The following is a 23,536-nucleotide window of genomic DNA, read 5'->3' as shown; positions in this document are numbered from 1 at the left end:
GTGGGACAAGTTGGGGTTGTGCTCGGGGTTCTACACCAACACCCAAATGAGAAGAACAGAAACATTTCTTGGATGCTTCACCTAGTACCTTACGAGCAACTTTAACAGTAAACAGTTCACCAATCATATTCTCCGTTTCCTTGCCCATTGTTATTCCACTAATTTAAAACTTTCTGTTGTTGAAAAAATAAATCCACCAGGGAAAACCACGTGTTGCTGCCAGTTGGCAGACTCGAGAGAACATAAGCCGGGAAAGTGTGAGTTACAATTTGTTAGAATTCCAGTCTGTACATGCAGACAGACATGGAAAATGTGGGTGATTAAGTAATTCAAGCAAACTCTGTCTATCTCTGTGTTTTTATTTGAGCTTCTGGCCAAGATGAAGTTGAAAGGAAGAGGGTATGGGCTTGTGAAAATGAATCAGAGGGTGGGGTTAAGGAAAGGGTGGTGCTAGAAGTTTTAAAAATTATTTCTACAGTTAAAGGTCACTTAACTCAGCCACGGTCTCTTACTAAAGGAACCAGTTGCCAATTCTGCTCCCGTGTAAGAAAACAAGGTATTGTAAATAGTTGTTTTAAAATGTTTGTTTATGTTTTCTTTCTTTGTTGAGGTACCTAGCTAAAGAACAATTTATCGAGACTCCCACAAAACAGAAATAATAGATGAAGGCCAGCCCCCAGGAATTATGTGCAGGTCTGAGAGATTGAACCCTGAGCTGATTCAAAGTTGGTACTAGAAAGTGGGCTAAGCGGGAGAGAGCATTCACTTCCAAAGACGTCAGAAAGGTAGTTTTGCCGTGAATTGTGAAACTATGAATGGAGTTTTCTCCAGTCACATTTTTGGATTTGCTACCTTCGTATCTGTCAACACAGGTAAAAAGAAATAGGGTATTCTCAGAAGTATTGAACCAAAACCCTTCTAACCCTTCAGAAGAGCGGACTTGGCAACGTGAATTTGAGCTTAGTCACTAATGTAAGGAACTAATGATTTGACTCTCTACACCCCCGCCCACGCACACCTTCATGTCTTGGCTACCATTCCATGGGCCATTAGCTTTCTTCTCTTTTGTGGAATAACCTAAGTCCCTAAGCTTACACTCCATGCTCATCATAAATCCTCCGAGACTATTAATTCCCTCAGAAGTGGCTTTAGGTAAATATTGAAGTGCTGCGGATTCGGGGGGTCATTTTCTGATATGCACAACTCCACCAAGTAGACAATATCATCAATATCATCAGAAAGTCAGGAGGCCTTGGATGTCCTCTAATGGAAAAGGGGAAGAGAGTCCTTCCCGCTCCCTCCTCCAGCTCATCATCGTCTCTCTTTCTTCCTCCTCCTGTTCATCCTCTTTCGTCACCCAATCCCTCCCTTTCACCGTAAAACCTTAAAGACAGTAAGATATAATGACAAAAGCATTTGTATTTAGAGTCCAGAGAATGGGACTGCAACGATAGCTCTGTTGTTAGTTAGCTGTGCATGTTCGTCAGCACATTTAACCTCTCTGGGCCTCAGTTTCCTAGCAGATAAAATGAAGCAATTTGATTAGAGGGATTTCAAGGTTCTTTCCAACTCTGATTTGTGAAGAGTATGTGTATCTTTGATGAGACATATTGACGAGTGATACTATCCTTTTCTTATTTTCATATTTCTTTAGCTAAGCCCCTTTACAGATTGAGATTTTACATATTTTACATATGTATGTATATTTATATGTATGTAAACTGATATATCCATGTACCTTCTGAAAATTGCAAAAGAGCCATTTATTCTGAAAAGGGCATAGTTGGCTTCTGATCTAGACATTTATAGTCTTTTCTGAAAAGATCACTGTCGAACCCTTGTATGGATAAATTATTTCATGTAGAATCTCATCCCCAAATTCTGCATCTTTCAGAAAGCACTTTTCACTGCCGGGATAATTTTATCCAGCACTGGCTGGCTTAGCACTTCTATACTTTTTTTTTAAAGGCAGGAATTATTTTTCTTGTATGGTCTGGGCTACACCTGATATATTAATGATATTAATGAGAGAATTAATGAAATTGAAGATACCTGGATATTAACTTTCCACAAGAAATTAGCTTTTTCAGTAGAGAGAGTTATTGTTTTCAGGGATTTGTTACAAGTAACTAAACTTTAGAATAACCATAAATAATAAGTAGAAAGATAAAAATCCTCAGCCTTAAAATGGTAGTTTCTCCTCTCCTCCCTTCATAGTGATTATGCTTTGGCCATGGAGCCAGGCATTTTCCATATGAAAGAATTCATGAGTTCTTAAAAGATAAAGCTTAATATACAGGCAGTAAGCAAAGCATCATTTGAATGAATATAGCTGTAAAGAAAAGAGGGAGGTTATTTACAAGACAGCATTGGATCTGTCAAGGGAAATACTGATACACAAGTTTCGAACATTTTATGAGGGCGTAGAATTGCTACAAGAGTAGAGGTTCTTGCTTTTCTTCTTTAATAAGATAATGTTAGCCTAGGATTATCATCAGCTTCTGAAATAGGTGGGAGCTATGACTAGGGATGATTTAGAGGCTGGGAAGCTGTTTGGTTAAGTGTAAGCCTATGACTAGGAGGGATTTCAACAGTATCACTGTTAATCCAAGTCATGATGAAACCAAAACTTTGCCTACACATGCCTCTCCCTTCATTCAACCATTGAACTAGAGAGATCTTCTGACGTTTCTAAAGTTCTCATTCTAGGTTTCTCTGAGGGCCAGGTGATATCAGTGCAGGACCAAGTTCTATACGACACTGGCACTAATGGGAGTTTCTAGGCTTAGGAATTTGGTTTATTTTTAATCATTTAATCAGCTTGAGAAATTATTTGGCTATAAAATGACAATAGATTGAACTCACTATTTCTTTGATAGAGACTCAGTCTAAAAAGACTTAAATGAAAATATCAGGGTAATTAGACGTGAAATTTAGAAGGTGAATATAATATTTTTTAAAATGAGGAAGTTTGAGTTCCTTTGTTTGTTAAGATTGGTTTCAGAGGGTCTCACGTGAGTGAGGATAAAGGCAAGCAAGTCTTGAGTTCTCTACTTCTCTATGAGCATTTCCACTAAACTGTGAAAGATTTCAAGTTTAAATAGATAAAAAATGGTGGCTAGAGCCCAAACTATAAACACTCTAAAAGAGAAATAAACAAGTATTTGTAAGTTTTCATTTTGTGCAAAGTCCTGAGGTGGGTGTCACTGGATGCGCAAAGCTGAGTAAGAAAATTTTGCTCTCAAGGAAATTATCCCAGAGTTGAAAAGATATAAATCTATGCAAACAGAACTAGCAGTATGATAAGCTCCAAGCAGGCGGCAAAAGCTATTTTATGGGTCTTTGGTGGAAGACGTGCTCCTGTGAACCCCAAAGTTCAGAAAAGGCTTCCAGAGGGAAAGAAGATCCGGAGCAGAGTTGGATTTCAAGAGAATAAAGGAGGATAAAGGAACCAAGATATCATACATCAGGGTGTGAAGGAATAAAAAAGGTTAAAAGTATAAAAATATGGATGAAAGATAAGTGAGAAAAAGTACAAAGTTGAAAAGGGGTATAATTATTCCTCATTTACTGGGTAAAGTCAGTAGGCATGTGGTGTGTTGGTAAGAGGCACTGGGCTGATTCCTCTGCCATTTATATCCTGGCATTTTCAACAGGGAGCCGCTAACTGACCAGAATCCAATTGTTCTCTCATGTGAACTAACTCTGAAATTTGAGCCAATTCTCTTAAACTCTCTGGACTTCATTTTTAAAATATTTAAAATAATGTTGGAGTGGAATTTTTCTAAAGTTTATTCAGCTCTTATGAGTGTATATATACATATTATATATATATATATAAAATCAGATATATATATATATATATAATCAGATTGGATAATACATTCTTTTGTCATTTCAATGAAGGGTAATTAAAAAAGATAATTATGTAAGCCAACAAATCCATTTACAAAAGTTAAATAAATGGAAAGGATTATTAACATGTTCTCTAACTTTACTTTATTTTTCTTAGATTTTCCCAATGGACTCTCTAGGAAAATCTGTCAACCAATTTGCTCTGGAGCTTAGCAAAAAGCTAGCTGAATCTGCTGAGGGTAAAAATATCTTTTTTTCTCCCTGGGGCATCTCAACCTCCTTGGCCATGGTGTATTTGGGCACCAAAGGCACCACGGCAGCCCAAATGTCCCGGGTGAGTGAGAAAGGTCAACCATCCTCTGTTGCCTTAAAATGAAATGCTTTTCTTGTCTTTTGTTCACTCCTCTCCTGAAATCCAAATAGCCCACGTTTTACAACCACGTCCTCCAAAATAAAAGACACACTTTAAATAAATTTTCTAGACTATAAAAAGAAATCTGAGAAAGTGAATCAATTTGAAAACTCTTTCTAGGAATACCGTTTAAGAACCGGTGTTCTTTGGCAAAATCAAATGGAGAGATGATGTTCCCTTACCCAGGTGCCCAGTGGGTAAGGAGTAAGGAAATTGAATAGGGAGAGGAATAGCAACAGGAAAAGTCAAGCTATCTTGTGATTTCAAGCAGTGTTTTCCCTGCCCATACCCAGTGAATTCCGGGGAGCTCAGAACTTGGGCTTTGCCATTACTAAAGGCAAAAAAGCAGCCAAGTGAAGTCTTAAAGACATTTTTATTACTGGTAGTCTCATGCACTCAGGTTTGATTCATAAGTAGGAGAGATGATTGAGCTGGGTGGGCACTTGGTAAAAAGAAGCACACAGAGATACAAAATGGTACATGGAGAGGTTATCGAGTTTGGTTCAAAAACAATTTTATTTTGATTACTAAAATATTTCAAGAAAGTAATGGCTCATACTTTAAATAATAGAATTAGTCATCATCTTTCTAATCTCAGAAGGATTTTCTTGAAGAAAAAAATAGAAAAACCAAGTGAATCCTGTTCCTCATGCTTTGTTTGGTTGTTACTTTGTTTGGTCCCTGGTTGTCTAGATGAATCTAAAGAGCCCATTAAGGGCATTAAAATAGCAAAACAGGATTACTGTATAAGCAATTATCAATTTGATGTAAGCATCCTCAAATCATAGCGAGTGTATGTGTACGTGTGTAGCCTTACATAGCAAAACATATCAAATAGCCATATATATGTGTATCTGTATCTATGCTTGTGTAAACATATAAATATGTGTTTTAAGTAAAAATAAAAATAGAAGAGAGTAAATTCAGCTCTAAATCATACAACGATTGAAAGGCCAAGTGACAAAATTTCCACCAAGAAGCTGGCCTCTGTGACAAGTATGGAAATGGGCACAGCCAGCAGTTCTGAATGAGACAGGCAGAATACATATTCTGTCAGTTTGGGTCTAGGATATCCCCCTTATGCTCATAATTTACAAGCTATTGTGTGGTTTAAAAATAGCAACAACAAAATCTTGGTTCACAGAAAAATCCTGGTTCACAGCTAGTTAATAATTGACTCATTATTAAAAGGTTTAACTATGAATGTGATAGACTTAATCTTAGATCAATGTCAATTTGCTTCCACTCCATATAAATATATTGCTGGGTGTTGCTTACCCTTGTTTTATTTCAATGTCACTGAAATATTAACAGCTTCGGTTTGCAATTGAGACTAATGAGTTTCTTAGGCGCCTCCCCCTTTTTTTCCCTATGGCAAGTGGTTCCTGTCTGTCGCCATGTGTCAGCACAAACTTTGGTAAAGTAGACTTTATTCCTTTCTGTAAGCTGGGTCCAGGATGCATGCAGGAGATGGAATTATCACTTTGTTTTCTCAGGGGAAACAATGTCCACATCCTTCCTGTGACCTGTCACGTGAATTGCTGGGGTGAAGACAAAGACTCTATCTCCATATGTCAGATGGTGGTAGGCAGTGAAAACTGAAGCGCTTAAGTAGAAAAAGCAACTAAAATTCCTGAATTTTCCAGATAACTGGGGCAATGGTGGCATTTGCTTAAATTATCTAAGTGATGGTCTCAGTTGAATACCTAGGCTTCTTTTCAAACCAATCATAGATAAAAATGAAACTCGGAAAACATGAGAATTTTACCTCTAAGGCTATTCCCAACATTATCCTCAACGTCCCATAAAAAGTATTAAAATAAAGAGACTAGCAATTTAAATTCAACTTAAAAATTTATTTAAAAGCAGCTCTTGACTTACTCTTATTAGGTCAGGTAACACACCATTTAAGTCAAATCAGCGCTCCCTTGGTTCATTAATTATATGTTTTGTATCTATAGGAACAAATGGCTTGTAGTTGCTGATGTGTATTTCATATGATTACATCTCTGCAAAGTGCATTCACATATTGCCTTTTTATTGAAATTACAGGTTCTTCAGTTTAGCAGAGACCAGGACAGCAAACCTTGTCCTGACAGTTTTGAAAAGAAAAGGGAAATGGTATGTCTTATATTTCAATATCCATTTGATAATTAAGGAGAGAGCACTTTAGCACGTTAGTGGCTAAATTAAGCAAACTTTAATAGGTAACTTTTCTTTAAAATATATGTTAAAATTATGGGAATTTTTTTTTTTTTGTGGTACGCGGGCCTTTCACTGTTGTGGCCTCTCCCGTTGTGGAGCACAGGCTCTGGATGCACAGGCTCAGTGGTCATGGCTCACGGGCCCAGCCGCTCCGCGGCATGTGGGATCTTCCCGGACCGGGGCACGAACCCACATCCCCTGCATCGGCAGGCGGACTCTCAACCACTGCGCCACCAGGGAAGCCTGGGAAATTTTTTAGAGTGCAGAATGTCTACACTTTTTGGAAGGGTAATATTCTTTTCCCTTATCTCTTCCTTTCCCTCCCCTTCAAAACTACTCTACTTTCAACATTGTTCTTACTTCTGCAAACTAAGTGTGAAGAAAATGATGTCCCAACAGCCATTACATTCCTGCACTAATAATACTAAAGAGAACATTTTTTTTATCTACCACACAATCGATTTCAGCCTTTGTTCGTAAACTTTAAATCATTTCATTTACTATAAGTTGTTCTTATACACTTAGTTCTTGTTCAACATTTTTATTTAACCAATTTACTTTCTTTTAAAGGAATTCGATGTAGGCAAGGCTGAAGAAATACGTTCTAATTTCCAGACACTTATCTCAGAAATCAACAATCCCAGCAATGCTTGCATACTTAAAACAGCCAACAGGATCTATGGGGAGAAAACGTATCCATTTCACAATGTAAGTGCAAACATCTTATTTCAAGCTGATGGGGAAGAATCACATGAGATCAATCAATAAACTCTTTGTACTTTTCTCCAGGGATCCCAGGGACAATCTTAATGTATATGGAGTATGTGGTCAGCATTTCTGATAAACAATCATTTAGTCTGACCAATGTGTCAAGTTGTAAAGGAAACCAATAACATATTTCAAACCAAATCTGGTGATCAGATCTTTATGCCCAGAATAAAGGGGTACACCCCAGGAACAACCCATGAAGACTCGTAGAAATGTGGTTTATATAATCCCTGGGTCAACATTTGTTTCATGGGAAACAGAGCAAAAGATATAGAATAACTCAATATGGTGAGTCTGAAGGAGCAGAGGGTGGTGTGGTCATAGGAGTGTGGCAGGAGACTGTGTCCTCAAGAGCAAAGTTGACTTTGCGATCAGCTAAGTCACTTCACATCTTGACTTCAGACACTTTAAGAAAGATTCTTAGCATGGAATTGAATCAACTTCTCTTTTGCTCTGATGGTTGAGACACCCACAGTGCAGACCATGAGTTCATCTTCAGTTCAGATGCAAGGGCTCCTCAGAGGAGTCAACTCCAAACCAAGCCAAGCATTTACTTCTTTCATGTTTGTCCATCACATCCTTTGGCACACTTCAGAAGAAAGCCAGAGGACCCAGGCGCCCAGTGGGTAAGGAGTAAGGAAATTGAGTAGGGAGAGGGACAGCAACAGGAAAAGTCAAGCTATCTTGTGATTTCAAGCAGTGTTATCCCTGCCCGTACCCAGTGAATTCCGGGGAGCTCAGAACTTGGGCTTTGCTATTACTAAAGGCAAAAAAGCAGCCAAGTGAAGTCTTAAAGGCATTTTTATTACTGGTAGTCTCATGCACTCAGGTTTGATTCATTAGCAGGAGAGATGATTGAGTTGGGTGGGCACTTGGTAAAAAGAAGCACGCAGAGATACAAAATGGTACTCTTCTAAAATATCCACAAGCCCTAGCTGTGCACAGAGAGGTTGATCAGAACCCATGAGTCAAGACAAGGAATAGGTACCTCAAGAATGTTTACGTTTTCTTTTTACTGGATTATAAATTGTACAGAACGTAGACTTCATAATCTCCAAACCACTGCCTGGAAGCTGAATTAACTCAACACTTTTTAACTGCACACAATTCCTCCAGAAAGTAATAAACTGAAGGAAAGCCACAGCTGTCCCAGGGAATAAATTATGTTTCAAGGCAGGTGCCCTTCTAAGCAGCAACCTTGGTTACAGCCCACTTAGGATGATGGCCACTGAGGGTAGCATCAACAGCCCGAAGGAAGAAGCCTGCTTTTTCCCTTAGAATACCTGACGAAACCTTTGACCGGTCTTGGAAATCGGTTTCCATGGCAGCCCATAGTTTCCCTCAGAAGCCCTCCCCAGGCTCTTGGGTGTTTAGAGTCCATAGACGGCAGCTGCCAGACCCAGGGTTCTTAATCTGGCTCCATCTCTACCACAGAAAGCCCAGTACTCCTTGGCTGGAGTCGCTCCTGGGATTCCTAGAATGGTCCTCCTTTTCATCCCAGCCCCATTTCCCAAGGACGAATAAAAACAGATGAAGATGTGGAGGCTCCAGAGCTGTGGGAGACGGGCCTTCCTTCCATACCTGCCGCTCTGCATGGCTAGTCCGTGCCTAGCTAAGTTTACACAGGGCGGTGTTTAGTTTCTAACCAAAGCTGGAGTGTGGAAAGATTGAGGGGAGCAATGGGGTGGCAGTTTGCAATTGTCCATCTAGCTGGGGTTTTTTTTTTTTTTTTTTGGATAATCTAAATAGACTTGTTTATTGATTCTGGAAAAATTCTACAAAAGGAGATTTTACCTATATCTTCCAGAAATATTTACAAGACATGAAAACATACTTTGGCTCAGAGCCACAGTCTGTGAACTTTATGGAAGCTTCTGACCAAATCAGAAAGGAGATCAACTCTTGGGTTGAAAGCCAGACTGAAGGTAAGCCTTCTCCAAGGTACTCAGCAGTGCGCTTTCTCCAAGTATTGCTTTATTATTTTGTATTTGTGTTATGTATAAGTATAGGCATTTCTTAAATAGAACTGTGGACACATTCTAAATATTCAAAACATTTGTTTTATTCATGCCCATAATTTTTGATTTATAGCTTTTGCAATAAGTCTTATCTAAAACAGATAAGACAACCATTTTACCAAGTAGACAAGAAAATGATCAGATTCCACTAATTCCAAGGAGGACTCCAGGGATAAAAGGCAGAAAAATGCAAAACAGGAATTTTGGAATACTGCTGCACTTGTGGTTTCTTAAGAAAAATAGCTGCTGCTGAACAATGAAAATGTGGCAGTAAATGTACTACATAACCTTAAGTGATTTTCAAAATAGGTCATATATTAGCTTAGAGTATGGGCTGAGCTCTTGTAACAAAGAGACCCAAAATACAATATCTTAATAAGATAGAAGTTTATCTCTGACCTAATAGTCACAAGGTAGATAGGCATTCTGTTCCATGAAGGCATCCAGAGACCCGGACTAGTGGGTTAGCTCTGCCATCCTCGAGACATGGCTTTTATATTTGTCTAAGGTGATTCTTACATTTGTCAGTTTTACAGTCAGCAGGAAATAGGGAAAATAAAGCCTCTTTGCTTTTAAGCGGATGCCCTGAAACTTTCACACACCAGTTCCACTCATATCCCAAATTTGGATACATGGCCCGTTTTATGCTCTGGTGACCAACCTGTCCTAGTTTGTAATAAAGGTCTTTAAAATGTAGTTTTTAGCTGGGTAGCCACATGCTACCTAAAAGTTAAGCGTTCTATTTCTAAAAAGGGGATAGTAGAGGGATTCTCATAGGCGATTTAGCAGTTTTTCAGTATGATCCTTATTTTAGAAATGAGGAAGCTGAGGCTTTAGAGAAACTGTTACCAAGATCAGATAGTTGAAAGCTTCAGAAATAGGACTGAAATCTGAGTCAGTTTAGCTCTGAAGTCTGAAGTCATTTCAATATTCCACGCTTCCTTTTCAATCGATATGTCTGTTGATGGTCCATTATATCTCACAAAGAAATACCAAAGGTGTAATCGCTAATGAATATTAATGATCAAGCCTTTGCTTTGCAGCAACAAACATGGAATGTTTAGATAATCCCCCTCCCCCCAAACTTGAGAGTTCATTTGTATATTCCTGCCAGATATGCTTGCAGAGGGTCCCACATACTTCAAACTCGACATACTGAAGTCATATTCAGAACAGCTTATCCACACCTTGTCCTCTCTGTGCACTCATTCTCCATCCCGGCGGATGGGTGGCTACCACACACTTGCCCAGATCAGAAGTCCGAGAGATACTCTAAATTCTCCCTTTTCCTTTGCCTCCTCCTGCGTGTTTCTGAGTTCATCTTTCCTTTCCAATCTCTTCCTCCTCTGCTCTCGGCTTTGTCATCATTTATCTGTGTTAATGCAATAATCTGTTTCTCATCTTGCTCCCCTCAAATGCAACCTCCATTCAGCCATCAGAACGACCTCCCTAAAATGTGAATTCGACCAAGTGGGCCACGTACTCAAAATCCATCATGGTGCCCCACATCCTACAGGATGAATTCAAGCTGCCTAAACTGACATAGAAGGTCCAACAGGACCGTGAAGTCTTGTCTGTCTCTCCACTTCAACTCTTGTCATTCTCTGACTCAAAGTTGATACTCAGGAATTCTAAGTGGCACAGAGTCCCTGGAAGTCCCTGTGCTACCTCACGACCCCATGCATTTGCTCATGTGTCCCTTCAGTTCAAAACACGGTCCCCTCCCCTGCCACTCCTAGCCCCTTCATGGCCACTGGATAACATCTCAGGAGTTCCCTCAGGCATAATGTCCTCCCCTGGCTCCCAGGCTGAGCTCAGAGCCTTCTTGGTTGCTCCAAAAGCCCCCTGTGGGAACCTTTACCTTGACACTTACCACGTTGTTATTGAAATTAACTGTTGAAGTCCCTGCCTCCCCCACTAAACTCAAGAACACCAAGGGCAGTAATACTATCTTATTTGAGTTTCTGCTTTGAATCACTAACAGATAACAGCCCTGCTCAGGGTAGCTATTCAGAGCAATGTTTATTGAAGTGAACTGAGGAAGTTGGCAGCCCTAAATTCTCAGTTCCTTTTTCACTGGACTAGTGACTCAGAAGCCATGGTGAGGCAAGAGTGACCATTATCCTTAACTTATGCTTGATTTGGATTCATCTAAAAGTAAGTCTGTTTTGAGAACTACAGATTAGCTAGCATTTACAGAAAGGAATTACTTGCACTGTTCCAGTTCACATGAGGACCAAATGTGATTCTATAAGCAAAAGCACATTGTAATATACAACACAAACTCAATGTAGTAGAAGTAGGGGCAAGAATAGTGCTGGAGGGCTTCCCTGCTGGCGCAGTGGTTGAGAGTCCACCTGCCGATGCAGGGGACGCGGGTTCGTGCCCCGGTCCGGGAAGATCCCACATGCCGCGGAGCGGCTAGGCCCGTGAGCCATGGCCGCTGAGCCTGCGCGTCCAGAGCCTGTGTTCTGCAACGGGAGAGGCCACAACAGGGAGAGGCCTGCATACCGCAAAAAAAAAAAAAATGTAATTCTCAAAAATGTATAAAAGCAAGAATATTCAGTGTACCTGATGTTGCAGCAAAAGTGTAAAAAAAAAAAAAAAAAAAATAGTGCTGGAGCTGAACTAAATCTCAGCTCTCAAATTCCTACCTAGTGCCCACTCTGTTCTCTGGAAGACAGGTGGGGACCCTACAGACAGGAAGGCGGGGAGCAACTCATCTGCTATCTTTCGCCCCAGCAAAGCCTTTCTGAGCTGAGTGGAGAGTTATTGTCTGACACGGCGTAAGCTCGGTTTGCATAAGGATCCTTGCCGTGCTTCCCCCGCACAGGCTGACACACTCGAGGAGCATGACCGGATCCATCTCTCTAGATCAGGGGTCCCCAACCCCCGGGCCTGGGCCTGTTAGCAACCGGCATGCACAGCAAGAGGTGAGTGGCGGGCAGGTGAGCAAAGCTTCATCTGCCACTGCCTGTCGCTCCCCGTCGCTCGCATCACCGCCTGAGCCATCCCCACACCCTGACTCCCAGCCCTGGTCCGTGGAAAAATTGTCTTCCACAAAACCGGTCCTTGGTGCCAAAAACTTTGGGGACTGCTGCTCTAGATTACAGAGCTGTCCGGATCTTCCTGTGATGACAGAAATATGCCATAAATCCTAGGGCTGCCATAACAAATTACCACCAACTGTGTGGTTTAAACCAATAGAAATATATTCTCTCATAGTTCTGGAAGCTGCAAGTCTGAAGTTAAGGTGTTAGCAGGGCCTTGCTCCCTTGGAAAGCTTCAGGGAAGAAACCGCTCCACGCCTGTCTCCTAGTTGCTGATGGTCATTGGCAATCCTTGGCTTGTAGACACATCTCTCCAATCTCTGCCTCTGTTGATACATAACTTTCTTCTTTGTCTCTCCTATGTCTCCATGTTTTCACACTCTGTGTGTCTGTGTCCGAATTTCTCTCCCCTTATAAGAATACCAGTCATTGAATTAGAGCCCACCCTAATCCAGTATGACTTCATTTGAACTTGACTGCATCTGCAAAGACTCTGTTTCAAAATAAGATCACATTCACAGGGACCGGAGGTTAGGATTTAACATATCTTTCTGGATGACACAATTCAGCCCACAAAAGTAATATTCTCACAAAAATTTATAAACTAAATATTATCTTGAGGAAGCATCAGACAAACTTGAACTGAGAATTGAGCATTCTACAAATATTTTTCAAAAGTATCAAGGTCATGAAAGACAAAGAATGAATGAGGAACATGAAAGACAAAGAATGAATGAGGAATGAAAGAAAAAGACTAAAGGGGACTAAAAGGAAATGACAACTAAATGCAACTTGAGCTCTTGGATTGATTTCTGGTCCAGGAAAAAAAGGACTTTATTGGAAAAACAGATGAAATTTAAATAGGATCTGTTAATAATATTCTATTAATACTAACTTCCTGGCTTGGATCATTGGTGGATACAAGATGTTATCATTTAACGGTATTTCATAATCATCATTTTTATGTATGACGTTTCACCGGGATGTAACTACATCATTTGAAATCTGTCCTTTTGCTCTTTTAGGAAAAATCCTGAATCTCCTACCTGATAATGCTGTGGATTCTGCAACCAGAATGGTTCTGGTAAATGCCCTTTACTTTAAAAGAATCTGGGAACATCAATTCTTGGTCCAAAATACCACAGAAAAGCCTTTCAGAATAAACAAGGTAGGAACCTGTTAATAACCAGTATGAATTTTTACACGGCATTGCAAAGGGAATTCTATTTTAAACTTATTCTCTCTGACTATATGCCCCTGTAAACTATGGCTCTTACTAGGGCAGGGATGACTGTGCTAAAAACCCCAGTTCCATCCTACCTGGAAATTCCCCTTTCATTATTTTTTCTCTGAAAATAGACTATTCACATATTTTATTACTCAGTCCTTGCTGCAACTATGGTAGAGTAGGTAAGGTAGTTATTACATTTATTTCTCAGGTTAGAAATGCAGCATGGTTAAATGACTAGAGCCATGCTTAAGTTGAAGGCTTCCAGGACCATAACCCCAAACTCTTCGCTTACTAGTTCTATTCTTGTTCTATTAAGGCAGTACCACCGTGTACCAAACTCTTACCCTTCCATAAGAAAAAGAAATAAAAATTTAAAATCTTATTTCTTTCGTTAACGTTTCCTTCTGTGTTAGGACACAGCACACTTGTTTTTGATGACTTCAGCAACAAGGGAGACTAATGGAAGCTGACAGATACACCTAAGGGCTGGATGTGGCTGGGTCTTGGGACTTGAGTGGAAACAAGGATTCAAATGTTGTCAGGATTCGTTCTCTATCTTTCCAACTCTGTTTCTCCCATTATTCTTCTCTCAGCCTGAAGTCTAACTTCCTCTGCGGCCCGGTCCACAAAGGCAGAACATGGCTACCCACATCTCCTCCATTCTACAGACCAGTCTGATAGGTCTCATTCCAAATTCCTAGGAAAGGAACCGATTGGCCAAAGATTGTTAACATATTTTGGTCCTGGGGTGGATCACCTCACATAAACAGTGCTGCTGAGGACCTACTGCTGTAACCATATGGTTGTGTGCAATAGGCGGTTTTCAGATAATTGGTGGGGTAAAGATGGGGAAGGAACTGAACATATAACGCAATGGGCTAACTAGAAATGTGCTGGATAGTTACTTGCCTTAATATATTCACCAGGAATTTTCAGATGCAAGTGATAGAAAAGCATTCCAAACTAGCTCCAGTAAAATGGGCATTGTGTTAGCATTAGCTTATGAAACTAAGAGGAACTGGGAAGTCTGGGAGTGGGATCTTTGAATCTCAAACATAATCCATTTTCTCTGCCCCACCCCTGACCCCTCCTTTTTGCCTTCATTCTCTAATACTAAAGATGGAATTTATCCATATGACCAGGGACTATGACAGCCCCATATTCTAGCTTCACAACCCTACTACATAGACAAAGTCTTGGCTGCTAGCTCTAACAGAATGCTCCCAAAGAGGACTCCGGTTGGTGCCATTCATACACTTATCCTTGAGACAATCACTGTATCACAGAGTATCCTGAATGAACAGCCCTGGTCACATGGCCACTACCTTAGCAGAACAGTAGGATTTTGTGATGGACATTTAGCTCCACATAGAGTGGATAAATAACATATGTCTACAATGTCTGAATTGCAGGGTTTTGCTTTTGTTTCACCATTGGCTTTACTAAAAATTCATAATGTCATGTATCTACCATTACAGTATCATACAGAATACTTTCATTGTCCTAAAAATGCCCTGTGCTCCAAACATTCATCCCTCTCTCTAAATCTCTGGCAACCACTGATCTTTTTACGGTCTTTATAGTTTTGCCTTTTTCAGAATGCCGTAGAAACAGAATTGCATAGTATGTAGCCTTTTCAGACCGTCTTCTTCCACTTAGCGATACGTATTTAAAGCTCCTCCATGCCTTTTTTATGGCTTGATAGATCATTTCACTTTGTTGCAGAATACTATTCCATTGTATGGATGTAGCAGTTTGTTTATCCATTCACCATACTGACGGGCATTTCGGTTGCTTCCAGTTTTTAGCAATTATGATTAAAGCTGTTATAAACATTTGCATGCAAGATTTTGTGTGGACACGTTTTTAACTCATTTTGGTAATTACCCAGGAGCACAGTTGCTGGATCACATGGTAAGACTGTATTTAGCTTTGTAAGAAACCACCGTACTGTCATCCAATATGGCTTCCATTTTGCATTCTCACTGGCTGAGAATGTCAGTTCCACCCTCGCTAGAAGTTTATGTTATCAGTGTTTTGAACTTTTAGCCATTCTATTAGATCTGTAGTAGTGGTATCTTCACTGTTTTAATTTGCAAGTCCCTAAGGACATAAGATTGAACATCTTTTCATATGCTGTAGGTCTGCCTTTGGTGAGGTATCAGTTCAGATCTTTCGCCTGTTTTTAAAATTGGGTTCTTTGCCTTATAACTGTTGAGTTTTAAGAGGTCTTTTCAAATTTTGGATACCAGTCCTTTATCAATTATGTGTTTTGAAACTCTTATCTCCTAGTTTACTGCTTGTCTTTTCATTCTCTTAGTGAATTTCAGTTTTATGATACTAAAATACCCTCACACAAAAACAAAAACCACAAATGTGTGTGTGTGAAATGCACCTTACTCAGTTTCGGAATCATTGGCATTTACATAGTTTGCACAAGACTCTTTTAAGTGTTTGGTAGAATCCAGCTTGCCATGATTTATAGAGGATGCCGTAACAGTGTCAGAGGAAGAAACTCCCACATCATTTATTGATGATGTTATCCAGTAGAACACAGATTTCCAGAAAACAAGGTTTGAATAATTTTATTCCGCATTTAGCAGAGGATCACTAGCTTTGCCAGTGTCCCAGACTACTGGGAACCAATGATGCTAAAGAATTAAGGATTTGGTGGAACACCTCCCCAGTGATTTTGCTACATGTATTCTACAGACTACGAGCAAACCAGTGCAAATGATGTCCATGAAAGAAAAACTTCAAGTATTTTACATAGAAAAGCCACAAGCCATAGGCCTTCAGCTCTTCTATGAGAACCGTGACCTCAGCCTACTGATACTACTGCCGGAAGACATCGGTGGGCTGGATCAGGTAAAGGGGTCAGCCTGTTCATCCCTACCTTCTTTCCTCTCCCCTTTGGTAATAAGTTTATTTCCTGTATCTGTGAGTCTGTGTCTGTTTTGCATATACATTTATTTGTATGGAGAAAAACTTTAAAAAAAGACATCAGTCTGTCTGACACGAAGAGGGTTCTAGTGTTTATCCCTCCGGGGAAAAACATAAAGACATGATCTCCCAGTTCTTTAATTTCTGCAGAGGAAGGCAACCAACATACCTCGAGCCCTAGGTACTGTATTTTTACATCATTTAAGCTTTACAAAACTTTGTCAGGTTGATATTACTATCCCTCAGGAAGGTTAAGTAATCTATAGACATCTTTAGCATAGGGGAGTCACACAAACAACCACACAAACAACAGATAGAGATATTTATTGTCAGTCACAAAGCTGTGTGGATTGATCATATCAACCTTTCAGTCAATATAGGTCTTTCTTCTCCTTCCGATAGGACTTACCTAATTAATTTTTTAATCACTTGCATTAATCTAGTCTTAGACATATGTTTAAAAACATTAAATGGATTACTTTTTTTTTTTTTTTTGCGGTACGCGGGCCTCTCACTGTTGTGGCCTCTCCCGTTGCGGAGCACAGGCTCCGGACGCGCAGGCTCAGCGGCCATGGCTCACGGGCCCAGCCGCTCCGGGGCATGTGGGATTTTCCCGGACCGGGGCACGAATCCGCAACCCCTGCATCGGCAGGCGGACTCTCAACCACTGCGCCACCAGGGAAGCCCCTAAAACATTTTTAAAAAACATTTTTTATCAAGTTAACACTCTTCAGGAGATATAGTCTGTATCAGTGCATCTTCAAGTATTATTTAAGTTGTTCATCTGTTAAACTTCTCTTAAGCCTGACTTTGGTCTGACCACATTTCTGAGCAATTTGCATGTCTAAACTGAACACTAGTTTCTCATGCAACAAGTGTTCTGTCGTTCTTTACACTGCGCCTAATTTCTTGTGTGCCAGATTCTTTAGGTTTCCACCACCCTACTAGTGTGTAGAAAGATTTCTAAATAGTGTCATAAGATTTGTGAAACTGGAGAGGATAGTAGAAATAAGACCAAGTGTGAATACTAAACCATTAGAGTTACACCCTCGAAAGATAAGCCTTTCTTTTTAGAAGTGCAGGTTCCTGACCTGAAGATATTGTCACTTACTGCACATAATTTACAAATATGTCACTGAGAGCAATACTTGGATCTAGAAAATTCTTAAAGTAGCAAAAGCATGTGCTTTGAAACAGACATGCTATTTAAAAAACCAAACTGTTTATCATATATATGTACGCATATGTGTATATAATATATATTTATTGTTTAAAAATTTTTAAATATAAAGAAGAGAAAAAGCACCCTCAAAACCACTATTTAAAATATCATTACTCTTGGGACTTCCCTGGTGGTCCAGTGGTTAAGACTCTGCGCTTCCAGTGCAGAGAGCGTGGGTTTGATCCCTGATCGGGGAGCTAAGATCCCACATGCCAAGCAGCGTGGCCAAAAGATTAAGAAAAAAAAAAAAGTCATTACTCTTAAGATTGGAGGATTTTCCTTTCTTTGTTTTTCTTTCCTTATTTTTTCGTAGTTTATAGTTACTAGTTTCATATTGGCGTGATTATATAGACATTTTACCTCAGATTTTGTTTTCAAGGAATTGTCTACTATGTTAATAAAACTAAAGTTTTTTTTGTGCCCTGGCATACAACATGTCCTAGAGTATATGCTTTTGTGTTGACAACACCTAAGTGTATATTTATATTGATGTATTTGCATGTGTAGTTGATGTCTTGCATATTATCATAGAAGTACTTCCATTTCGTATCAAGGTCTAATCTAGAAAACCTATAACCTGAGAACTATTAATCTGCAAAATGATTATGTCAAGGATGTGTGGAGGATCTCATTATAAACAAAGAATTTCCAAATGTGTGTGTTTTGTTACCTTTGGTAATAGGAGTGACTATAATTCATTTATATAATATCTAAAGGTCTCACTCAACGAATAGTTCTCACTCCACTCTGAAATTACTGACCCTTTCTTCCTTGGCTCCAAACTAGCTGGAAAAAGCCATCACCTATGAGAAGCTGAGTGAGTGGACCAGCGCAGACATGATGGAGTTGTGTGACGTGCAGCTGCATCTTCCCAAGTTCAAGCTGGAAGAGACTTATGATCTCAAGTCAACCCTGAGCAGTATGGGGATGAGCGATGCCTTTAGCCAGAGCAAAGCAGATTTCTCAGGAATGTCTATGGAGAGAAACCTATTTCTGTCCAATGTTTTCCATAAGTCTTTTGTGGAAATAAATGAACAAGGTACAGAGGCCGCAGCTGGTACTGGGAGTGAGGTGAGTTTTCGAATTAAACTCCCCTCCGTTGAATTCAATGCAGACCACCCATTCCTCTTCTTCATCAGGCACAACAAAACCAATAGCATTCTATTTTACGGGAGATTCTGCTCCCCTTAAACCCTGCATCTCTCTCATCAAACAAGAGCATCTTACAGTGTGAAAAATACACATATGATGGAAAAACACAATTATAATAAAAACCAGTTTATAGCCTGGCTCTTTTTAACACATAAATATTAGCAAAATTATCTTGAAATAATATATTCTAGTTATCCTATCATGCCTATATAGCTAGAGAGAATGGCAAATTTAACTTTTTTTTTTGCTGACATTCAGTTTTATTATTTTTTACATCTTTATTGGAGTATTAATACTTTACAGTGTTGTGTTAGTTTCTGCTGTATAACAAAGTGAATCAGCTATATGTATACATATAACCCCATATCCCCTCCCTCTTGCATCTTCCTCCCACCCCTCTAGGTTGTCACAAAGCATTGAGCTGAGCTCCCTGTGCTATGCGGCTGCTTCCCACTAGCTATCCATTTTACATTTGGTAGTGTATGTATGTAAATGCTACTCCCTCACTTCGTCCCAGCTTCCCTTTCCCCGCCTGTGTCCTCAAGTCCGTTTTCTACGTTTGCGTCTTTATTCCTGCCCTGCCACTAGGTTCATCAGTACGTCTTTTAGATTCCATATATATGTGTTAGCATACGGTATTTTTCTCTTTCCGACTTACTTCACTCTGTATGACAGATACTAGGTCCATCCACCTCATTACAAATAATTCAATTTTGTTCCTTTTTATGGCTGAGCAATATCCCATTGTATACATATGCCACATCTTCTTTATTCATTCATCTGTCTATGGACATTTAGGTTTAACACATTTTATCTTAATGTGACTTTTATTTACATTTCAGAAATTTGGTTATTCAATTGAATGCCTTAAAATGCTTGAACTACCTGGTCACTATTTTCATTGTCACTTATTTTCACATGCATCATTTAGTGAAGAAAAAAATCTTTATAGAGGTGATATATTGACAAACAAGAATTTTCTCAAGACTATTACTCTGATGGCTCATAAATTACCACTGTAAAATTAAATCCCCCTTTTCTGCTATTTTAAAAATACTTATGTTGACATTAATGGAAAAACTAGTGAAATCCAATGAAATCTGGAGTTTAGTTAATAGTAATGTACCAACGTTGGCTTCTTAGTTTTAAAAAAATGTTCCATTGTAATATTAGAAGTTAGCATTACAGGAAACTGTGTCAGAAGTATATGGGAATTCCCTGTTTTATCTTTGTAACTTTCCTGTGAATTTAAAATTATTCCAAAATAAAAATTTTATTGGAAAGAATTACTACGTATGAAAGTTGTCACATTAACATCCTTGCTTTTAAAAATCATAAGCTAGAAGACTAGATTTCCAATTTATATAAATGTGTATTGTCAGTTATAAGAAGATATCCTTAGTAAAACTTTATCTCCATAAAATTGGCTGTTTTTCTAATTTCTATTAAAAATGCTCTTACGCAATGGCTCATTGGTAGTCTCATCTACTGTTATTCTAATTTTAGAGATTGAGTCTATCATTCTAGGCTGCTTTTTCCATTTTAATCTACTAAGTGAACGATATGATCTGATATGGATCCAACATGAATGGTGTATAAACTAGTATAAGAAAATGTATTTTCTGCATCAAATCTTGGTTTGGTATAATAGAATAAAAAAAATGATTCTATGCTTTAGCTCCAAAGATAGGAAATTGTAATATATATGACAATTTATCATATCATTATAAAACACTTTGCCTCTATCCATAATACCTCACATTAAGTAACAATGAAAGAAATCCCCTGTGTCTGTGCTACTAAATTAAAAGTCCTTAAGTGTTATGTATCATGTGGACTCATAAGAAAAGTAGGTAACAAGTGAACGGGGAGCATGGAAAACAAGCCAAGATAAAGGAAGACCAGAGTAACTGTGTGTCAGAGGCTGACAATCAGAAAATATTAAACACAGTATTTTTCAAACAAACAAAAGAGGTAAAAAGGATGATACTAGAAACTGCAGGTTAGTAAGATGCATTCAGGCAGTCATTTATTTAAAAAATGTTTGCTGACCATCTACACTGTATCAGTTGATATTTGGGGCATGAAGACTACACTTTTTTTTTTTTCCCAAGGATTTATTGTATTTTATTTATTTATTTTCTCCAATTTTTTTTCTATTTCAGTATCACTCCTTTTCCTCTTCTTTTCTTTATGTTATTATTGTCCTACAACTATACACCTTTATGAATTATAAGCCCATGAACAGTTTCATAATTATTACTTTATGCAGCTATCTTTTAAATCACATAGAAGGAAAAGTTACTAACAAGGATAAACTTATGCTGTCTTTTATACATATTTACCTACGTAGCTACTCTTACTGGTGCTCTTTGTTTCTTTGTGAGAATTATTGTTACTGGAAGACTACACTTCTGAACAAAAACAGACTCTGGTGTCCAGTCTCTTGGAGTCATGGAGCTTACAAACTGGTGGGAGAAACGAACTCAAAGTGGATGTCAGTGCAAGGAATGATTGCAAAATAAAGTGCAGTCATCTTGGAGACACATGTACCTGTGTGTGCACATGCGTATCAGGCTTTTTCAATAATGAGGCTTAAAGTATTTGCTGATTATATTTGTTTTCCTCCCTTAGTGCAAATGTATATAGCCTATCTTTTTAGAAGATTAACAGACCTTAGAACAATAGATAATAATCACGGTCTGTTGAGAGCTTCCGGGAAGATGGCGGAAGAGTAAGACGCGGAGATCACCTTCCTCCCCACAGATACACCAGAAATACATCTACACGTGGAACAACTCCTACAGAACAGCTACTGAACGCTGGCAGAAGACCTCAGACCTCCCAAAAGGCAAGAAACCCCCCACGTACCTGGGTAGGGCAAAATAAAAAAGAATAAACAGAGACAAAAGGATAGGGACGGGACCTGCACCAGTGGGAGGGAGCCGTTTCCACACACTAGGAGCCCCTTCGCGGGTGGAGACTGCGGGTGGCGGAGGGGGGAGCTTCGGTAACGCGGAGGAGAGCACAGCAACAGGCATGCGGAGGGAAAAGCGGAGAGATTCCCGCAGAGAGGATTGGGGCCGACCGACACTCACCAGGCCGGTATCATAAAAATCAGATCAGAAATATATGAAAAAGAAATGAAGGAAATGATAGCAAAGATCAATAAGACTAAAAGCTGGTTCTTTGAGAGATAAACAAAAATTGATAAACCATTAGCCAGCTCATCAAGAAAAAAAGGGAGAAGACTCAAATCCATAGAATTAGAAATGAAAAAGGAGAAGTAACAACTGACACTGCAGAAATAAAAAAAGATTATGAAAGGTTACTACAAGCAACTCTATGCCAATAAAATGGACAACTTGGAAGAAATGGACAAATTCTTAGATACGCACAACCTGCCAAGACTGAATTAGGAAGTTCTTGCACTGTTGGTGGGAATGTAAATTGATACAGCCGCTGTTGAAGAACAGTATGGAGGTTTTTAAAAAAACTACAAATAGAACTACCATATGACCCAGCAATCCCACTACTGGGCATATACCCTGAGAAAACCATAATTCAAAAAGTGTCAATTACCAAAATGTTCATTGCAGCTCTATTTACAATAGCCAGGAGATGGAAACAACCTAAGTGTCCATCATCAGATGAATGGATAAAGAAGATGTGGCACATATATACAATGGAATATTACTCAGCCATAAAAAGAAATGAAATTGAGCTATTTGTAATGAGCTGGGTAGACCCAGAGTCTGTCATACAGAGTGAAGTAAGTCAGGAAGAGAAAGACAAATACCGTATGCTAACACATATATATGGAATTTAAGCAAAAAAATGTCATGAAGAACCTAGGGGTAAGACAGGAATAAAGACACAGACCTACTAGAGAATGGACTTGAGGATATGGGGAGGGGAAAGGGTAAACTGGGACGAAGTGAGAGAGAGGCATGGACATATATACACTACCAATTGTCAAATAGATAGCTAGTGGGAAGCAGCCGCATAGCACAGGGAGATCAGCTCGGTGCTTTGTGACCACCTGGAGGGGTGGGATAGGGAGGGTAGGAGGGAGGGAGACGCAAGAGGGAAGAGATATGGGAACATATGTGTATGTATAACTGATTCACTTTGTTATAAAGCAGAAACTAACCCACCATTGTAAAGCAATTATACTCCAATAAAGATGTAAAAAAAAATAATAATCACGGTCTGTTAATCTCCTTTGTTGCCAGGAAAAACAAAACTATCAAAAAAAACTTGACTGTGAATGGAAGGATGGAAAAGCAGGGTAGTAGCTACAGAGTATAGAAGTAAGGAAGTTGTGGGGCTTTGTGTTTATTTGTTTGTGTTAATATGGGAGAGACTGAGTATATTTATGAGATAAGAAGACTCCAAAGAAGTAAAAGAGATAAAGTTACAGGAGATGACTAATGGAACCATGTCCTAGAGAAGAAAGAAGTCTACTTTCCTTGAAACAGAAGGGGTAGAGATATGGTAGGCCCAGTGAAGGGGACCACGGGCCACCCCTCCATTATTGGGAGTAAAGAGGAAAGATACTCTCTTTGCCACTATCTGTCAGAGACCAGGAGAACTAATCCCTATATGATCTTTATCCCATTCATGTTTAGTTAATGATGTGTCAGGGCTGTGGTTACTTTAAGCTTTTCCAGAGTAGGA

At 39.3% G+C, this 23,536-nt stretch overlaps 1 protein-coding gene across 3 annotated transcripts; it reads left to right on the top strand.

Moving 5' to 3' along the window:
- The first annotated feature begins 477 nt into the window (after nucleotides 1-477).
- Nucleotides 478-19,187, top strand: LOC112406163 (serpin B10). Of its 3 annotated transcripts, none has more exons than XM_024754877.1 (8): nucleotides 478-556; nucleotides 4,013-4,189; nucleotides 6,320-6,388; nucleotides 7,043-7,180; nucleotides 9,048-9,165; nucleotides 13,334-13,476; nucleotides 16,252-16,407; nucleotides 18,491-19,187. In XM_024754877.1, the coding sequence occupies exons 2-8, from the start codon at nucleotides 4,022-4,024 to the stop codon at nucleotides 18,893-18,895; spliced, it is 1,197 nt and encodes a 398-aa protein (XP_024610645.1). In that variant the 5' UTR covers nucleotides 478-556; nucleotides 4,013-4,021; the 3' UTR covers nucleotides 18,896-19,187. The 3 variants fall into 3 exon arrangements, with proteins under 3 accessions (XP_024610645.1, XP_024610646.1, XP_024610647.1); XM_024754879.1 differs by having other exon boundaries at nucleotides 512-556; nucleotides 4,013-4,094; XM_024754878.1 differs by lacking the exon at nucleotides 4,013-4,189 and having other exon boundaries at nucleotides 502-556.
- Nucleotides 19,188-23,536: the final 4,349 nt, after the last annotated feature.

This window comes from Neophocaena asiaeorientalis, unplaced genomic scaffold (assembly GCF_003031525.2).
Source record: "Neophocaena asiaeorientalis asiaeorientalis breed wild unplaced genomic scaffold, Neophocaena_asiaeorientalis_V1.1 scaffold124, whole genome shotgun sequence".
Taxonomy (NCBI): Eukaryota; Metazoa; Chordata; class Mammalia; order Artiodactyla; family Phocoenidae; genus Neophocaena; species Neophocaena asiaeorientalis.
The sequence above is the reverse complement of the archived record's forward strand: the minus strand, read 5'-3'. Positions and strand labels throughout refer to the sequence as shown.